Genomic DNA, 15,985 nt, shown 5'->3' on the forward strand with positions numbered 1-15,985 from the left:
CAACACTATGACAATAAACTTGAACTCTTTAGTGAAAGCAAAATGTGAAGATGTTACACTTACATAAAATAAATGGTTAAAACATTAACAAGCTTCAAAAGCCGTAAACAATAGGAGAGACATTTGATAATGGCCGTCCACACACACACACACACACACATCTCACTCCCATCCCGTCATATATTGACGGACGGTCAGGGCCCCTCCCCGTCGCTATATTACGTACAGGGTACCCCTTGCCCGTCAGGCTTCTACGGGCAGGGCGTCTCATAGACCTTCATAATGCCTATTTTAAGGTTCATTTGGCCATTAAAATGCGTTTTGATGTCATTTTATGCGAGTAATGAGTTTTTATTTCTGATTATTTGTGCAGTACATGTACATGATGTTTAGTTTGCTAGTTATGACGAAGATTACTTCATGAATGCTAACGTTTTTTAGGTGGAAATGTGTTTTTTCACAGCAAAGTCACCCTCTGTACTTGGACTTATTGGGAGATTCTAAAGGCAAGAACATCCCAAATATTAATTTAGGTTGTTTTATTGTGGACCTTTAGTGTTGCCGTCTGTGAGGAAAATACATGGGGCTCAGAGCCTCGTATTTTTAAAATCTTTTTTTCCTTCTAATTTGTTATTCTTTTCAAAATAACACACTGTTATTTACTCACCAATAACACACAATTATCCTTGCTTTTATTTATTGGTTTAATTCCATAATCTCAGTCTTTTTTGGCGTCCGTCAGGAACTGAATTTCAAAATAAAAATAACCGGAAACAGACGTAGGCCTATAAGGGACATTTCGAGCATCATTGCGATTGTCAACATTTTTGAGTTTAGGATGGCCGAAGACACGACACTACCCATAATCCCCAGCTATCGTTTAGGACTACAGTCCCCGTGATTACTCTTCAAGCTCTGGGATTGGATGTTGGAGTGGCAGTGCGCCAAGGTTACGCCGAGCGTCAAACAGCTGTTTGAAATGGAACGAAACCACGCCAGACTATCCAAAACTGGAATCGAACGCCCCCCCAGAACTACACATTACACTATTGTGTTTCGCAAAATGTTCTATGGGACGTCTCTACTGAACGTTTTCGTTTTTCCTACAATTAGAAGTTGCCAGTATTAAACACATTGGTGTTATCAAATGTAAAACATATAATTAATAAATGGGTGAAAATCGCTTGTGTCCATAATGCGCAGCATTAATATATACCCACATGACAGCTCATTGATACTTTGTAATTCTACTCCACTACAATTCAGAGGTTAACCTGATATTTTTATTCCACTACACTTATTTGAGTTACTTTGCAGATTCTGATTAATGATGTGAAATATAAACAACCCTTAAATCAGACTTTAGTTACACCTGAGTAAAATTCAGGGAAGGTGATTGTCAAGTGCCAACAATCAGGAGAGATATTTGATAGTTGGTGCTTGAGAAGACTAAACATGTATCTGCAATTGACATGAATGGAAACGAATAATAAAGTATATTAATTACTCGTTATTCTCTACTAATAGTTAATTAAAGACTATATATTATGGCTATTTTGCACATCCCTTTCAAGATTTCAAGATTTTAAAGGTTTATTGACATATCATATACACAACTACGGTGTAGTTATGCAATGAATGAAAAACTTGGGTCACAGGTTCCTCAACAGTGCATTACAAGACATCTATCAATATGTGTGTACCTCCACCATTAAACTGTCATATTCTGCACATTTCTTATTCTATCTACATACATAAGAGTATAATCCATATGTATAATATCAGTTAAAATAAGTTCTTCAACATAGTTAACATTGCATGAAAGCAATATATTAGACGTTAAGTACTTTGTCAGGCTTAATATTTATCTGTAGATAGATACCCCCAACGTTTTTTTCTTATTTAAAAGAAGACCTTAATCTGTTATTTAATGTTTAAATAAAGGTTAATTCGTTTTTCTGTTTTGCACCTCCTCCTATTCATATCTTTGTACATCCTGCACTAAACTGTTTTATTGATGAGATCACTTATAGTATCTTCTTGATTTTTTATATTCTATATTTCTATCACAGACCTTCTACTTTCCCCTATGAAAGTATATGTACTCTTAATATTTTTTTAATCAAATATAACACATAAAAACAATAATTCAATAACGTGCTTTTACCACTAGGCGGTGCACACAAGGTACACACAGACACTTGTATGTACAACATCTGAAGATGTGTAGTTTTATTCATGCTTTCACATAATTTTACAGCATATTGCTATACTATTTCAGACTCAGTATTTACATTCAAAATTCAATCCAATTCAAATCAGTAATATCTTATATATATCAGCTGTGCACCGTTATGGTGTAAATATAACCTATCTATGAATTAGATCAAATGTAAAAGGCAGCCGAATTAGTGTTGATACTGCAAGGAGACGTATTGTGTGAAGAGAAATTGAAGATGTTTTTTAATTGTTGATATATTTATGATCCACGTCAAGTATTCAGTTTCGGCGGCATTTCTTCAGTTTTTCCAAAGGTCTTCTCATCAGGGCTCTCTAAATAAAGAACTACGGCAGATCTGTAATATTTAATGCAGCCGAACCGTTTATTACAATGCCGTTATGTGATGACTTTCAAAGAGAAAAGCAAGAGCACTCGGAATTAAGTATTATTTTATTCTTTTAAAATGTTTTCCAGATTTCATATAATATAAACACCAAATCCCAGCATGCATTGCGGCTAAAACATCCAATCAGCGTAGCTGAGGATCTTGGGTAATCGCTCGAAATGCCTACGTCTGTTTCCGGTTATTTTTATTTTGAAATTCAGTTCCTGACGGACGCCAAAAAAGACCGAGATTATGGAATTAAACTAATAAATAAAAGCAAGGATAATTGTGTGTTATTGGTGAGTAAATAACAGTGTGTTATTTTGAAAAGAATAACAAATTAGAAGGAACAAATTATTTAAAAAATACAAGGCTCTGAGCCCCATTTATTTCCCTCACAGACGGCAACACTAAAGGTCTAAAATAAAGACCTAAATTAATATTTGGGATGTTCTTGCCTTTAGATTCTCCCAATAAATCCAAGTACAGAGGGTGACTCTGCTGTGAAAAAACACATTTCCACCAAAAAAACGTTAGCATTCAGGGGTACACATTCATGAAGTAATCTTCGTCATAACTAGAAAACTAAACATCATGTACATGTACTGCACAAATAATCAGAAATAAAAACTCATTACTCGCATAAAATGACATCAAAACGCATTTTAATGGCCAAATGAACCTTAAAATAGGCATTTTCCACCGAGAATAACACGAAGGTCGGCTATCGTTGTTGATCACGTGGTCTATGAAGGTCTATGGGACGCCCTGCCCGTAGAAGCCTGACGGTCAAGGGGTCCGCTGTCTGCAATGAAGGTCTATGGGACGCCCTGCCCGTAGAAGCCCGACGGTCAAGGGGTCCGCTGTCCGCAATGAAGGTCTATGGGACGCCCTGCCCGTAGAAGCCCGACGGTCAAGGGGTACCCTGTACGTAATATAGCGACGGGGAGGGGCCCTGACCGTCCGTCAATATGTGACGGGATGGGAGTGAGAACGTGTTGTGCGCACACACAACACGTTCTCACGTTCAACACGTTCTCACGTTCTCACAACACGTTCTCACTCCCCCACACACACACACACACACACACACACACACACACACACACACACACACACACACACACACACACACACACACACACACACACACACACACACACACACACACACACACACACACACACAATAATGTATTGTACTGCTGTCTGCTTCTATAGTTAATTGATCATTTAGTTATGTATGTTAAATGTTGCCCAAATGACTAAAAAAGCATATATTCACATATTAACAAGTTAAAGATCCTCTAATCCTATATTTTTTTAATGTTTGTAAAATGTGTCTTCTGACCGTGATGGAGGTCCTCACACAAATGAATCCTGTTTTAGTGACAGTGTGGTCAAGTTGAAGGCTGAACTGATTTTAGGAATGGTTATTTTGTTATCTCCAAGGGTGCAGAGGTAAGTGTTACGGTGAGTGAAGCAAGCAGGACCCAAATGCAGATAACGCTGAAAAAAGTCTTTATTTCAAGGATACAATAAAAATAACTTGGATAAAACAGAACTCTCACCGGTGAACTCAGTCACAAACAAAAGACGAACCAACACTGAACACAGGACGAGACTAAATACAGGGAGGGGTAATCACAAGACGAGAAACAGCCGGGCAGGGGAGGAGAAACACAAGGGCGACAGGTGAACACAATCAGACAACTAGACACACCAGGGAAACTAACGACAGGGGAAAACACAGGAAGAAAGACCAGACAATACACAAGGAGGAAAATACCCATAAACAGACATACAAAACTACAAACGTGACAAATCCTAAGAATCCTGACAGTAAGCTGTACATCTTCTACTTGAACACTTTTTAAATGCATGTTTTTGGCCCCTGGTATACCCGTTCAGTCAGAAATTAACATAGTAATCTGGGTGCGATAACATAGTAATATGGGTGCAATAAAAGGGTAATATGGGTACAATACAATGTAATATGGGTGCAATAAAAGTGTAATGTGAGTGTAATAACAGTGTAATGTGGGTGTAATAATAGTGTGACATGGGTGTACTAATGCATAATATGGATGTAATAACAGTGTAATGTAGAAAATAGCAAGCAATTAGTTGGTAATTAAGGCTTAAGATGGACCACTACTTAGAATGAGGCATAACGGAGCCCGTCTCTGGAGGTACTAGCTATGGCTCGATCTAGCTGCCTCCTGAGGTGAAGTCGTCTCTCCCACCATTTCTTTTTCGGCTTTTTGGGAAGCATCTGAAGAAAAAAGTATGTATTATATCTTTGCTTTCTGATTTAAATGAATTGAATAGCAATCTGAATACAGCTAGCCAGTGAAAGTGTGGTCCAACATTTTCGTTTGTTATCAAACTCACAGAGTACTATCGGCTGTGCTTTTAAAAACTGTAAAGTTTAAAGACAGATGTCATCTTAAGGAAGATATCAGGGTGTTTAAACCCTAACCGAGGTGTTGGAAAAAAAAAATTGAATACAGGAAAACAATTGTGTCCTCCTGCTTATAATAGCATCAGATATTTTCTTCTACTCCAAGAGATAGATGAAATATTTATTTTACACTCATGTCTGTGTTTAACACAACAGCTAGAACTGCAAGACTATCTAAGTTTAGCATACATTCTGGAACCAGCCACAACCTCAAAGACCTAGACAGCATCAGTACATTTAAAAATCAAATCAAAACTTCTCACACCCAAGTCATCGCTGCTGTTTCCAAAGAAATTGTTTCTGTAATGCTTATAATGTCTTTAGATAAAAAAGCCCTGGTTTTCAAAAGGGGGTAAGTAGGATAAAACCGCTAGCCTAGTTATTATTTGCATTTTCCCCAAGACTTCAATACTTATGCCTGTTTTTGACGGAGCTAAAACTGCAACATTAGCTTAACTTAGCATAAAGTCTGTAGCTGTTTACACCTACTCATGTTCAAACTAATATAATATCCTAAAATGTGAATTGAAAGTAGAGCAGTCATAACTGCAGCTGCCTTTTCTCTCTGATTCGCCGCTGGATCTCCTCCTCCAGTGTGCTGATCCTACATATGCCCTCTGCTTCTTTTTGGAGCAACACCTTCTCCAGTTTGTCATGCTCACCATCTCTGCCACGCTGTTCTCCTTCTCCGTCAGCTCCGTCTGGTAGGTTTCTTCCAGGGCCTCGTATTTACTGTCTGCGGATGCTCTCATTTGATCAATCAAGCTGGAGATGAGACCTCCTTTTGATTCAATATTCTCTTCCAGCTCTTTAAATCTCGCCTGCCACGCTTCCTTTGATTCCCTTAATGTTGTGGCAGGTTCCTCCTCTGTGCCTCGGACCACCTCTCTCCAGTGATCCACAGTGGCAGAACTCTCCTGTATCTGAATGCTGAAACGTTCTTGAAGAGATGTGATTTCTCTCTCTGCTTCTCTTCTGCTTTCCAAGAGCTCCTCCTTCAGATGGTGGATGTTTGAATGAGCATCCGGCAGCTTCATCTTTAAGCTTGTCTTCTCTTTATTAAAGTCCTCCTTCTCCATCTTAGCCTGGGGCTGAAGGTCAAACAGTTCCTCAAAGGCTTCAGAGGTGCTGTCATCCTTCATCGTCAGCTTGGCATTTTCTTCCTTCAGGTGGTCGATGTGTGACTGAAGAACCGACAGCTCCGTCCTCAAGCTCTTCTTCTCTTTATTAAAGTCCTCCTCCATGTGATTTACCTTGGCCTCCATCTCTGTCTTGGCCTGGGTATGAAGGCCCATTAGTTCTTTGAGGGCTTCAGAGATGCTGTCATCCTTCATCGTCAGCTTGGCATTTTCTTCCTTCAGGTGGTCGATGTGTGACCGAGCATCCAACAGCTCCGTCCCTAAGCTACTAATTTCTTCCAGCCGTTGGCAGCTCAGATCCGACCATGTTGTCTTCTCTTTTTTAAAGTCCTCCTCCATCTCATTTATCTTGGCCTCCATTGCCTCCTTCTCCTCATTGGCCTGGGTCTGAAAGCCCATCAGCTCCTCCAAGGCTTCAGAGGTGCTGACTTGCTTCAGTGCCATCTTGGCAATTTCTTCCCTCAAGGCGACTTCCTCAAGGCTCTGCTTCTTGAGCTTCTCCTCAGCGTAGAGAAGAACTTGATCCAGAGGCTGCAGCAAGGATTTAGGAGACATGGCAAGATGTTCTCCATTGTTGTGACCCTGCACAACATCTGTATGTGCAGATGCAAACATCGGCGCATGCCACGAGCCAACAGAGGGCTGAGAGCTTTTCTGTTTGGGAAAATTAACAATATGATCAGCAATAAATTGACATCATTTAAGCCAAGAAACATATGCACAGACTTTTAACATAATATTATATAACATTCACTTATAATATGTTCAAGACCCTTTAACGAACACTTTATCTGGGATTCACTTCATTGTTCAGAACATGGTAGGAGAAAAACCAAAAGACCAAAAGAAAATATAATTCTATGTTGTGTCCATATTATCATTCAACCTCTTTGTTCACACCATGTTAATGCAGCCCAGCGTTGTCTGTACGTATTGGGGATATCAACACCATCAGATTATTCAAGAAATTATGACTTTTGTGTGTCTGTAAAACAGTCGTCCGTTTGGCCGCGTGTGTTAGTTTACAGCTAATTTCCATCTGCAGTCCTTAATAACATAAGTGTATTGATTTTCAGCTAAAAAGGTTACTGTAGGTTACGTTTTTTCAACAACAGCAGACAGCAGTGGTCGTATGAATTGTAGTTGAAATGTTCTTACCTGCAAGAGTCGCTCTCCGTGGAAGGATAGGAAAGATATTACAGAGTGATTGTGTCTGAATGGCGTTCTGTCGGCCATCTCGGTTTTGAGATATTTATCCGTGAAAGGGTCAATATTAGAAGAGAATAAATATTGTATTCAGTAATGGGTTCCCACTTTTCCAGAAATCGGAGATAACAACTATGAGAGCAGGAATTTCAATATTTGTTTCTGTAAATAAACTCAAATGCTGACACAATTCAGCTCTCCACACAGACAGCGAGTAGACGCTTAAGGCTGACTAAAAAACTACAAATCGTTCCTCTTGTGTTAGAATCTCACTTTGCACCTAATGTAATGTAATGCACCTTGTCTGTCAACAGATGTGAACAACTGTCTCCCAGTGTTCCTCTGCCTTCTGAGACCAAAGCCAGGCGCCCTCTGTGACACTCTATGTTCTAGAACAGGTTCTAGAATCCCTGTCACGGAATTATGCAAATGAGGGAATGCCTGTGTTCCGTTAAACACCAGACAGCTGATAGAGATCAAGAGTTCCAAATCACTGACTACGAACTCTGACATTCAAACAACTCAAAGCTAGCATTGCATTTATCGATTCATTCAAGTTCTGAATGCAACAAGGACATCAAGAAACTGTGATCCCTACTGTGTGAACTCTGATTCAACCATACGTCACTAATCCGATAGTGTCTTCACACTGTACCTTGGACATTTATATTGAATTGAAAATGCTATTTCTTGCACACTTGATGTGAATGATATTCTATGATTAAATGTTGAGCTGTAAATTGGCGCTTCATAGTGTATATGACAGATAGTCTACAGATATATATATATATCTTTCACTGTCAATATGCATATATTTTGAGTTACATTTTATGTTGTATTTTGAAAAGTGTATATTTACTGTTTATGTTTGTTTATTTTATACTCTTTTCATTTACACATTATGTGCAATACCTGTGTTGTTAGCCAAGAAGCAATTGTTCATCTGTATTCCCTGGACAGATGTTTTAAGTCACGCTAAAAACAAATTAAATGTAAAGGTCCCATGTGAAGCTTTTCCGGTGATTCCCCGTCCCCTTGTGTGTTATGAAGGTTGTTATGCATGTAGACGGTCTGCAGAGTCACAAACCCTCAAAGTGCACCCTGTAGGGAGTACAACTCTAACACAGAGAAGACCTGTCTGCTGCCCCAGAACGCCTCGTTGGACATTTCTCTTTGTCCATTGTTTTCTTACTGGGTACAGTGACGTGCCCATACTCAAATGGACCCATTGGTCCTAATTGACCAATCCGCGGACTTCCTCACACACTCAATCTTTTCTCAGCTGCAGCTCCGCCGATTTCTCCTCCCTTAGACGGCGGGATGCGGCGAGGCTGTGAGTCGGTGTGTGAGCACACACACAAACTCCCAGCCAGGCTGCGGGTGTGTGTGTGTTCGGGCTGGGTTTTGCTATGTCTCGCTGTCTCGCAGACGGCCACTGGGCTCATAGGGAGGAGGGGCAGGAGCTCCAACAAGCCGTTTAGGACAGAGTGAATACACAGACTATACAGAGATGCTGTGTGAGAAACCAATGTGAGTTTGGAAAAGTTCACAATATAAATCTATTTTAGTATACCTCAACAATGGAATTATGATCAGTAGAATTGGACATGACATGGGACCTTTAAAGTAACAAGTAAATACAATCAGTAAAAACATGCAACATACACTGTAAAAACAAACATACGTACATATTACATAGCAAGAAGACAGCAGCAAGTTAAGGCAGAGGCATTACAGGCAGCCAGGGTGTTGGAAAGTCATTTGTAACAAAGTATTTTTTACAGTGGTATTGTACTTATAGTTACCTGTTAATACTTCACCCACCACTGATAGTGCACACTGCATAATCACTCCAAGCATAGGAGGACATTACAATTAAAGACTACAGTTAAAACATATTTGTGTTTTTCTTAAACATAATAATAAATGAGCTGATGCTTTGGCACTGGCACCTTCAACACTGTGATTAAATATCATTGTTGGACATTACACAAACGCTCCATGAAACTGCACATCAGACTGAAGCAGCTGAGAAAAGCAATATTATGTATTCCATGTATGTATTATTCCAGTAAAATAGTAGATGTACTGTATCATCTTTATTATTCGTCTGTGTATTCTTGGCAATAAAAACATATTGTTAAATCAAAAGAAAGTCCCTCCTGATTGAAGTAATGTTGATCAGTATCTCCTGATGTGTCAGTAATATGCAGTTATTGTCAGGACCTCGACACAAACTGATGAACCCAAATGCACGACCCAGAGACAAAGTCTTGAATGTAAAACATTTTAATTTTAATTTCACAGATCAGGTAATCCCTCTCAACAGAGTAGGTTCTGGAAATAACAAAAGGCGCTCCAAAGAGGAAAAAAACTAGGCATAACAAAAAGAGAACCTATCATGCAAAATGCACTTTTATACGTCTTTTATACATGAATATGTGTCCCCGGTGTGTCAGGGAACTCACCAAGTGTCAGAAAACACAACCCTCTCTCTTTTCCTCCGTACCCAAATCTCTAAAAACGGGGCTGCAACGGATCTGATACAGACTGATCCAGATTTGAAATATCTCTGATGTCAGAAACGAGGAGCTCCGCCATATGGGCAACTCTCCACCTATCAGGAGAATGGATGTATAATAAGAACTGGATACAGCGTGGGAGGCGGGGCCTCGTTCATTCCTATGAGAGTTGCTCATTAGCGCATGATGATAAAATGGCCCAACTTTTGAGAGAGCGAAACGTCACAGATTACCCGGCATGCCTGAGAAGTACCCGTATGTGCGCTCATAGCGCATGCGCAACTTTAGCACCGCACGTTCATGACAGCATGGTAATGGATTGTTATTATGATGGATTTGATATTAACGAGGCGGCAGTTAGCAGCTAGCGGCTAGCTAGTAATTATGCTAATGTTACATCAATCGTTATGTACTTATATTACGCTGTAACAGGATCTAGTGATATCCAAGCAACAGAGCTTCATTTAGCATGAAAGAATGATTGCACTGTGTATATATATATATACTTAGAATAATAAGTAATATTAACTTTATTTAATACAACATTTACGGTACAAGATGTAATCATACAGCCCATGTAGTATGATAATGAATTACAGCAAACATGTGCAATATATCCATTATTACAGCTCCGTGGGATGGCAGTAAGACGATATGGGTGCGTTCTTATTGTGCATCCATGGGTAAAGATGAACGCAACTCACATTGGTTTCTCAAACAGCATCTCTGTAAACTACGTGGATTCACTGAATTTCACTCTCTGCCTTTAACGGATCGTTGTAACTCCAATAGCTCCAGCCCCCACCCTCCCTGTGAGCACAGTGTGCTCTGATTGGTCGGGACACGTAACATGAACGTGCCGGGCGGCGCGGTCCCGTGGGTTAGATGCGCGTTCATAATGCAGAGGGAAATAACTCTCAGAATAACGTTATTAGCACATTTTTACAACTTGAGGAACGAATGTTTTTAATAAGGGCTATACAAGTGTTAACACTGGGTAGTTTATTTCGTTTTAAAAAAATTATCCAACGATTTACAGACCACTCTTTCCCCATGTAAGTCAATGGAAAAAAGTGTTTCCGGGCCTGGCAACCAAACGGAAGTGTAGTACCGCCGTTCGGCCAGCACGAATATTTTCATCTGAGTCCGGCGCACTTCCTGGGGGCTTGATCAGGAGGAGACAGCCACGGCCATTGCCGTTCGAAAGCGCTGGAGACGCTGTAGTACATATGCCAGGCCTGTAGGTGGCGCTGTAGTCTGCCACAAAAGCAGCGAAGAAGACTTCCCGTGCATGGTTGCCATGGTTGCCCTTCTGTTTATTCTCCGCTGTGGCTCTTTTCTTTCTTTTCTTTTCTTTTCTGGCTCTATTTTCTTTGATAATCCTGAGGGCTTTCTTCCTGAGCCGCTGGGAGAAAAGATCCTCCATGGATGGCAGCTCCGTCCTGGTGATGTTCTGTGCAGTTTTCACCTTTGGAATTCTTTGGATTTATTTAAATATGTGTTTAGAATTATATTTGTTGACTGAAAAAGTCACATGTCATTCTGTTAGATTTAGACATTTCCTTTGGGTTCTAGAAACAAAACCTTTGTTGTTCTGAAATATTTTTTAGATAATGTACTTTAACAGTTTTTTTTTTTAAAGCAGTGTTAAATGATGCACAGCTACTTTGTACGTTTTCAGGTTTATCTCCATAGCAGTGCTTCATTTCTGCCTTAAGTGAACACGAAACACACAAACCTGAAAACTGCTATTTTACCACAGTTCACTTGTCATTAAAATGATTGGGAAATATGTGTTTTTCAGGGATTGGCACGTACTTTTTAGTATTTTTCCTTGTTGATGATCAACATCTGTGTCTATTCTGGTTTTAAATCAATATAACAAAGAGTCTCTTGTATAAATTAAAGCAAAGAGGTGTTCCACAGGAGAATAGGGCTCAGTGTCTTGCTAAAAAGAAAGGCTATGGGTTGTAGAGGCTATAATGTGTTTTGACTAAATGTTCTGCGTGTTAACTATCCAATCCAGTTAGACAACTATCGACACATTACGGAAGTACTGGTATCTCGGAAAATCTGTATAAATGTTTGTGTACACCTATAAGCATTAAATACTGTGTGCAGAGGAAATCAACTTGCCCTAATGACTCATATAGGTTTCAGATCAGGCAAACGTTTAGATCCTTGGATTTGGTTTAAATGTAATTTATAATTTATAAAAGAGTTTGACATTAAAAGGAATTCAAACATATGTTTTTTTGTTTTAGCTGACAGTTCTCCAGCTGGAGGTCTTCACAGATAAAGGTTTGAGACGCAATCGTAATCCCAGAGGATAGAGACACAATTTGGTACCCATTTACTGTAACCCAACTAATTATTTTGGCGGGGGGTCGGAAGGAATGTCTCCAGACTGGAGCAGTGTAAACCAGTAGGCCTCGGGGGGGAACATCCAAAGTAAACAGTTTCATCGAGAAAACAAACAACCTCAATCATATTTGAGTGAAGCCGGCAAATATTTAATCCATTCACTGTTTACTAACAAAATCCGCTTCAGTCAGGGCTCCAGATATTCTGTGATCATGTATTCTGCCTTGGTTTATTTTCTAATCCAATAACCAGGTTTATTTTAAGCAAGTGATAGCCCCATATTGTCTTGTCATCTTCAACATTCAGAATGTTTTAGGGTGAAAAGTGTGGCGAGTTTGGGGTGAAAGCAGTTCAGTTTTGGGACTTGGCTTCGGAACCAAAGGGTCCCCAGTAGGGCTGTGCATCTTCACTGGTCTCACGATTCCATTCGATTACGATTATCCTGTCAACGATCGATTCGGTTCGATATCCCGGTGCATTACGGTGCATCATGATGCATAACAATGTGTTGAATCCTCAATTTTCAATATTACTGTATGGATACTTTTTCATCAATGAATACAATCAGTCAGATAAATATGAACTGTTTTTATTCTATAGAAAGTGCATTACAAATCGATCAAACCACTTGTCTTCTGCTCTATAACATGGTACATCCTAAAAGTGCCAAACATCATTATGAGTGTGACAACAGGTAGCATTGAACTACCATGTCTCCATCCACACTGGAGACACACGTCTTCTCTCTGGCCTTCTAGCTAGAGTGGGGTCACGACTCCTGACTGTTCCATGTGTTGTTTTTATCTGTTGTGATGTATTGTCTTTTATTGTGATGTAATGTGTTTTTATGTGTTTAAATTACATGTACAGCACTTTGGCTCGACCAACATCGTTTTTAAATGTGCTCTACAAATACAATTTGATTTGATTTGATTTGTATCATATCAAAATGTTTATTAAATTGAAATGAAATAAATAGTATAGGCCTGGCCTACCTACAGTAAGTTGCCAAAGTGCTTTGTTTTGAACGTTCATCAGTATTATAATCAAAGAGAGAAATATGAACGTTACTTTTTACTGAAATGATCAAATAAAGTCAACATGTCAGTCTTTACTGAGCTGTGTGGGGTTTGTTCAACTTTTAAAAGATGTTTGAATGGTGATATACACAGTGATAGACTAACGTTAGTAAGGACTAACGTTTATAATAAATACATTTGTATTGATTTTAAGATATTTTCATAGTTCATACAATCATACGTATTGGGATCATTTGTATTGATGTGGACCGGAGGGAGAGGGTGACGAGCATAAGTTTCACTTTCCTTTTTTATTTCAATTCCAACTTTGGTCCTGAAGAATATGTTTCTCTGTTGTCCTCGTTCATAAAGCAAAGCAGCAGCATCAGAGCACGGTGCAGAGTCTCTAGATGAGTTTACAGGAGTCCCTCGTTCTTATTGAACATCCATGTTGTAGTCCGCTGTATAGAAAACTGTAGTTTCCATGGTTTCCCCACAGCAGCAGACGCACATTCATGATGTCCGCTGGCGCATCATAAACACGTTGGATAGTGAAAGTGCAGTCGGATTCTCTAAAGTACCTCAGTCTCTTCTCCTAAGTCCTTTTGAATTCTCCTATCCACTATCCCTTAACCCCGTGACGTTTCACTCAGAGGTCAAGGGATAGACGATAGGAGCTGATTTTTGGATTATCCGACCGCAACCTCAATACACAGAAGGGTAATCAAAGGACAAGACACAGCTGGGCAGGGGAGGCAGAAACACAATCAGACAATCAGACACAGGAGGAAAAACACAGGAAGGAAGACAAGACACAGGGAGAACAGAATTTCAAAATAAAACCATGACTAAAAGGACAAAAACTAAAATTGTGACAAGTACTCGTTAAGTGTAATCGCCCATTTTACCATCATTTAAATAACTCGAATATTATTATTAATGCATTAATGTGTTCAATACAGCTGGTAATGTTGGGGCTAATTTTAACACTTTTGCTGCTGGATGTCTTAACTTATAATAATATATCATAGTTAATGTATTATTTAGTAAGCTATTAACCTTAATCTGTAAAGTAACTCAAGCTTTCAAAATGCAGGATATTCTGCCACTGATTATATACATATCATTCTCATTACGTTCACTGTTCAGATTTAGATTCCACATATTACATGTTGTGGAGAATGACAACATGCTGGTCACTTGCCAATGATTTAACCGATGCTCTGCTACTGAAATGTGCAGTACAGGATCACAGGGGTATGTTTGATGTTTAACAGCTTTAGAGACAAGTGATACTGTAAATAGGACAAAATAAGCCATGCAGCCTGGACTTTGAATGTATCCATTAAATAAAAACATCTAAAACGTGCACCATGTTAACTCTGAAGATCCACCTAGAACATGGTTCTGATGGCAGCTTACACGGCAGAGGAGAGTCTTTACTGAGAATAGTAAGTGGCTGAAAGGGAGCGTGTAATCATACACATGTGTCGCAGCACTTCAGAGCTGCCTCATTATGGCTGCTTTATGACTGAAATAAAAAATGCAATTTGTTCTTGACGATGATTGCAACAACATTACCATCATGTGAAAGTTATGATTAGCTGCCTTCTTTATTCTCCCAACATATTGTATCAGGTGAAAGCAGCGCTGCGAATATTGTAAGTGCAAAACAAGAGATTTTATAAAAGTATACCTATGTGTTTTACCTGTAATACAAAGACTGTCGGAGCTAAACATTGATTTTAGTAATTAAACATTTAAATGTTAAAATATTTAGAGTAAACATTTTAGTTAATTGAAGTAATTCTTTATGCTTTTATTTTAAAGCTGGTTTTGAGCACCAGGTGATTATGTACATATGGGAGTCAGGTGGTGGGGGGGTCGGCGCACCAGAATGAGCAAATGTTTTTTACCAGGGAAAACACAGGAAAAGCCAGAGGTAAAACCATTGGTTTATTTATGCTGGATTATTGGAATTATAGAAAATAAAAGCATAAAGACAACGTTCTTGCTTGGAAATTGGCACTTTTTCCTGCGCGAGATTCACTTACTGGTGTCCAAGAGGCCGTTGTATTTTTTTTGTTAATTCTCTGTTTTACTTCTGCTCCGCCCTTACAGAGACAATGTAAGCTGACTGTAATGTGTTGTGTGCTGTGGAGGAAGGCTGTCTCCCTCCCTGCTGAACACCTGGCTGTGGAGGTGGAGGTCTGCTCTTGAGGAAATTTAGTGTGTGTGTGTGTGTGTGTGTGTGTGTGTGTGTGTGTGTGTGTGTGTGTGTGTGTGTGTGTGTGTGTGTGTGTGTGTGTGTGTGTGTGTGTGTGTGTGTGTGTGTGTGTGTGTGTGTGTGTGTGTGTGTGTGTGTGTGTGTGTGTGTGTGTGTGTGTGTGTGTGTGTGTACAGAACAATCTATACGGGACACGCACAACCTTCATGTCTTCTTATATTAGTGAAACACTTACAGTACATCCCCGGGTCTGCCTCAGACACCATGACCCCCACACAGTGTGTCTGTCTGCATTTACACTTCTTACACAACTCTCCACCCCTCCATTGTCCCCCTATTAGAGCTGTCTTTGGAAGGAACTGGCACAGACACCCCATGAATTGAAGACCCTCTGAAATGAGGAGGGACCGGAAAGCACCCCAGGAACAGGGCACGGGAC

At 39.6% G+C, this 15,985-nt stretch overlaps 1 protein-coding gene across 1 annotated transcript; it reads right to left on the minus strand.

The window, feature by feature from the left end:
* Positions 1 to 4,109: 4,109 nt before the first annotated feature.
* Positions 4,110 to 7,789, minus strand: LOC117458885 (myosin heavy chain, clone 203-like). Its single transcript, XM_034099601.2, has 3 exons — positions 7,367 to 7,789; positions 5,732 to 6,862; positions 4,110 to 4,880 (listed from the first exon to the last, which is right to left on the minus strand). The coding sequence occupies exons 1-3, from the start codon at positions 7,442 to 7,444 to the stop codon at positions 4,764 to 4,766; spliced, it is 1,326 nt and encodes a 441-aa protein (XP_033955492.1). The 5' UTR covers positions 7,445 to 7,789; the 3' UTR covers positions 4,110 to 4,763.
* Positions 7,790 to 15,985: the final 8,196 nt, after the last annotated feature.

Source organism: Pseudochaenichthys georgianus, chromosome 14, assembly GCF_902827115.2.
Source record: "Pseudochaenichthys georgianus chromosome 14, fPseGeo1.2, whole genome shotgun sequence".
NCBI classification, from domain to species: Eukaryota; Metazoa; Chordata; class Actinopteri; order Perciformes; family Channichthyidae; genus Pseudochaenichthys; species Pseudochaenichthys georgianus.

What these genes read in the sequence shown, in the direction of transcription:
- LOC117458885 (XM_034099601.2), bottom strand. Translation starts at nt 7,444, where the DNA reads ATGGCCGACAGAACGCCATTCAGACACAATCACTCTGTAATATCTTTC. An exon ending in ACGGAGAGCGACTCTTGCAG is followed by an intron (nt 6,863 to 7,366) that starts GTAAGAACATTT and finishes TTTCCCAAACAG; the next exon opens with AAAAGCTCTCAGCCCTCTGT. An exon ending in AGAACAGCGTGGCAGAGATG is followed by an intron (nt 4,881 to 5,731) that starts GTGAGCATGACA and finishes TTTTTTCTTCAG; the next exon opens with ATGCTTCCCAAAAAGCCGAA.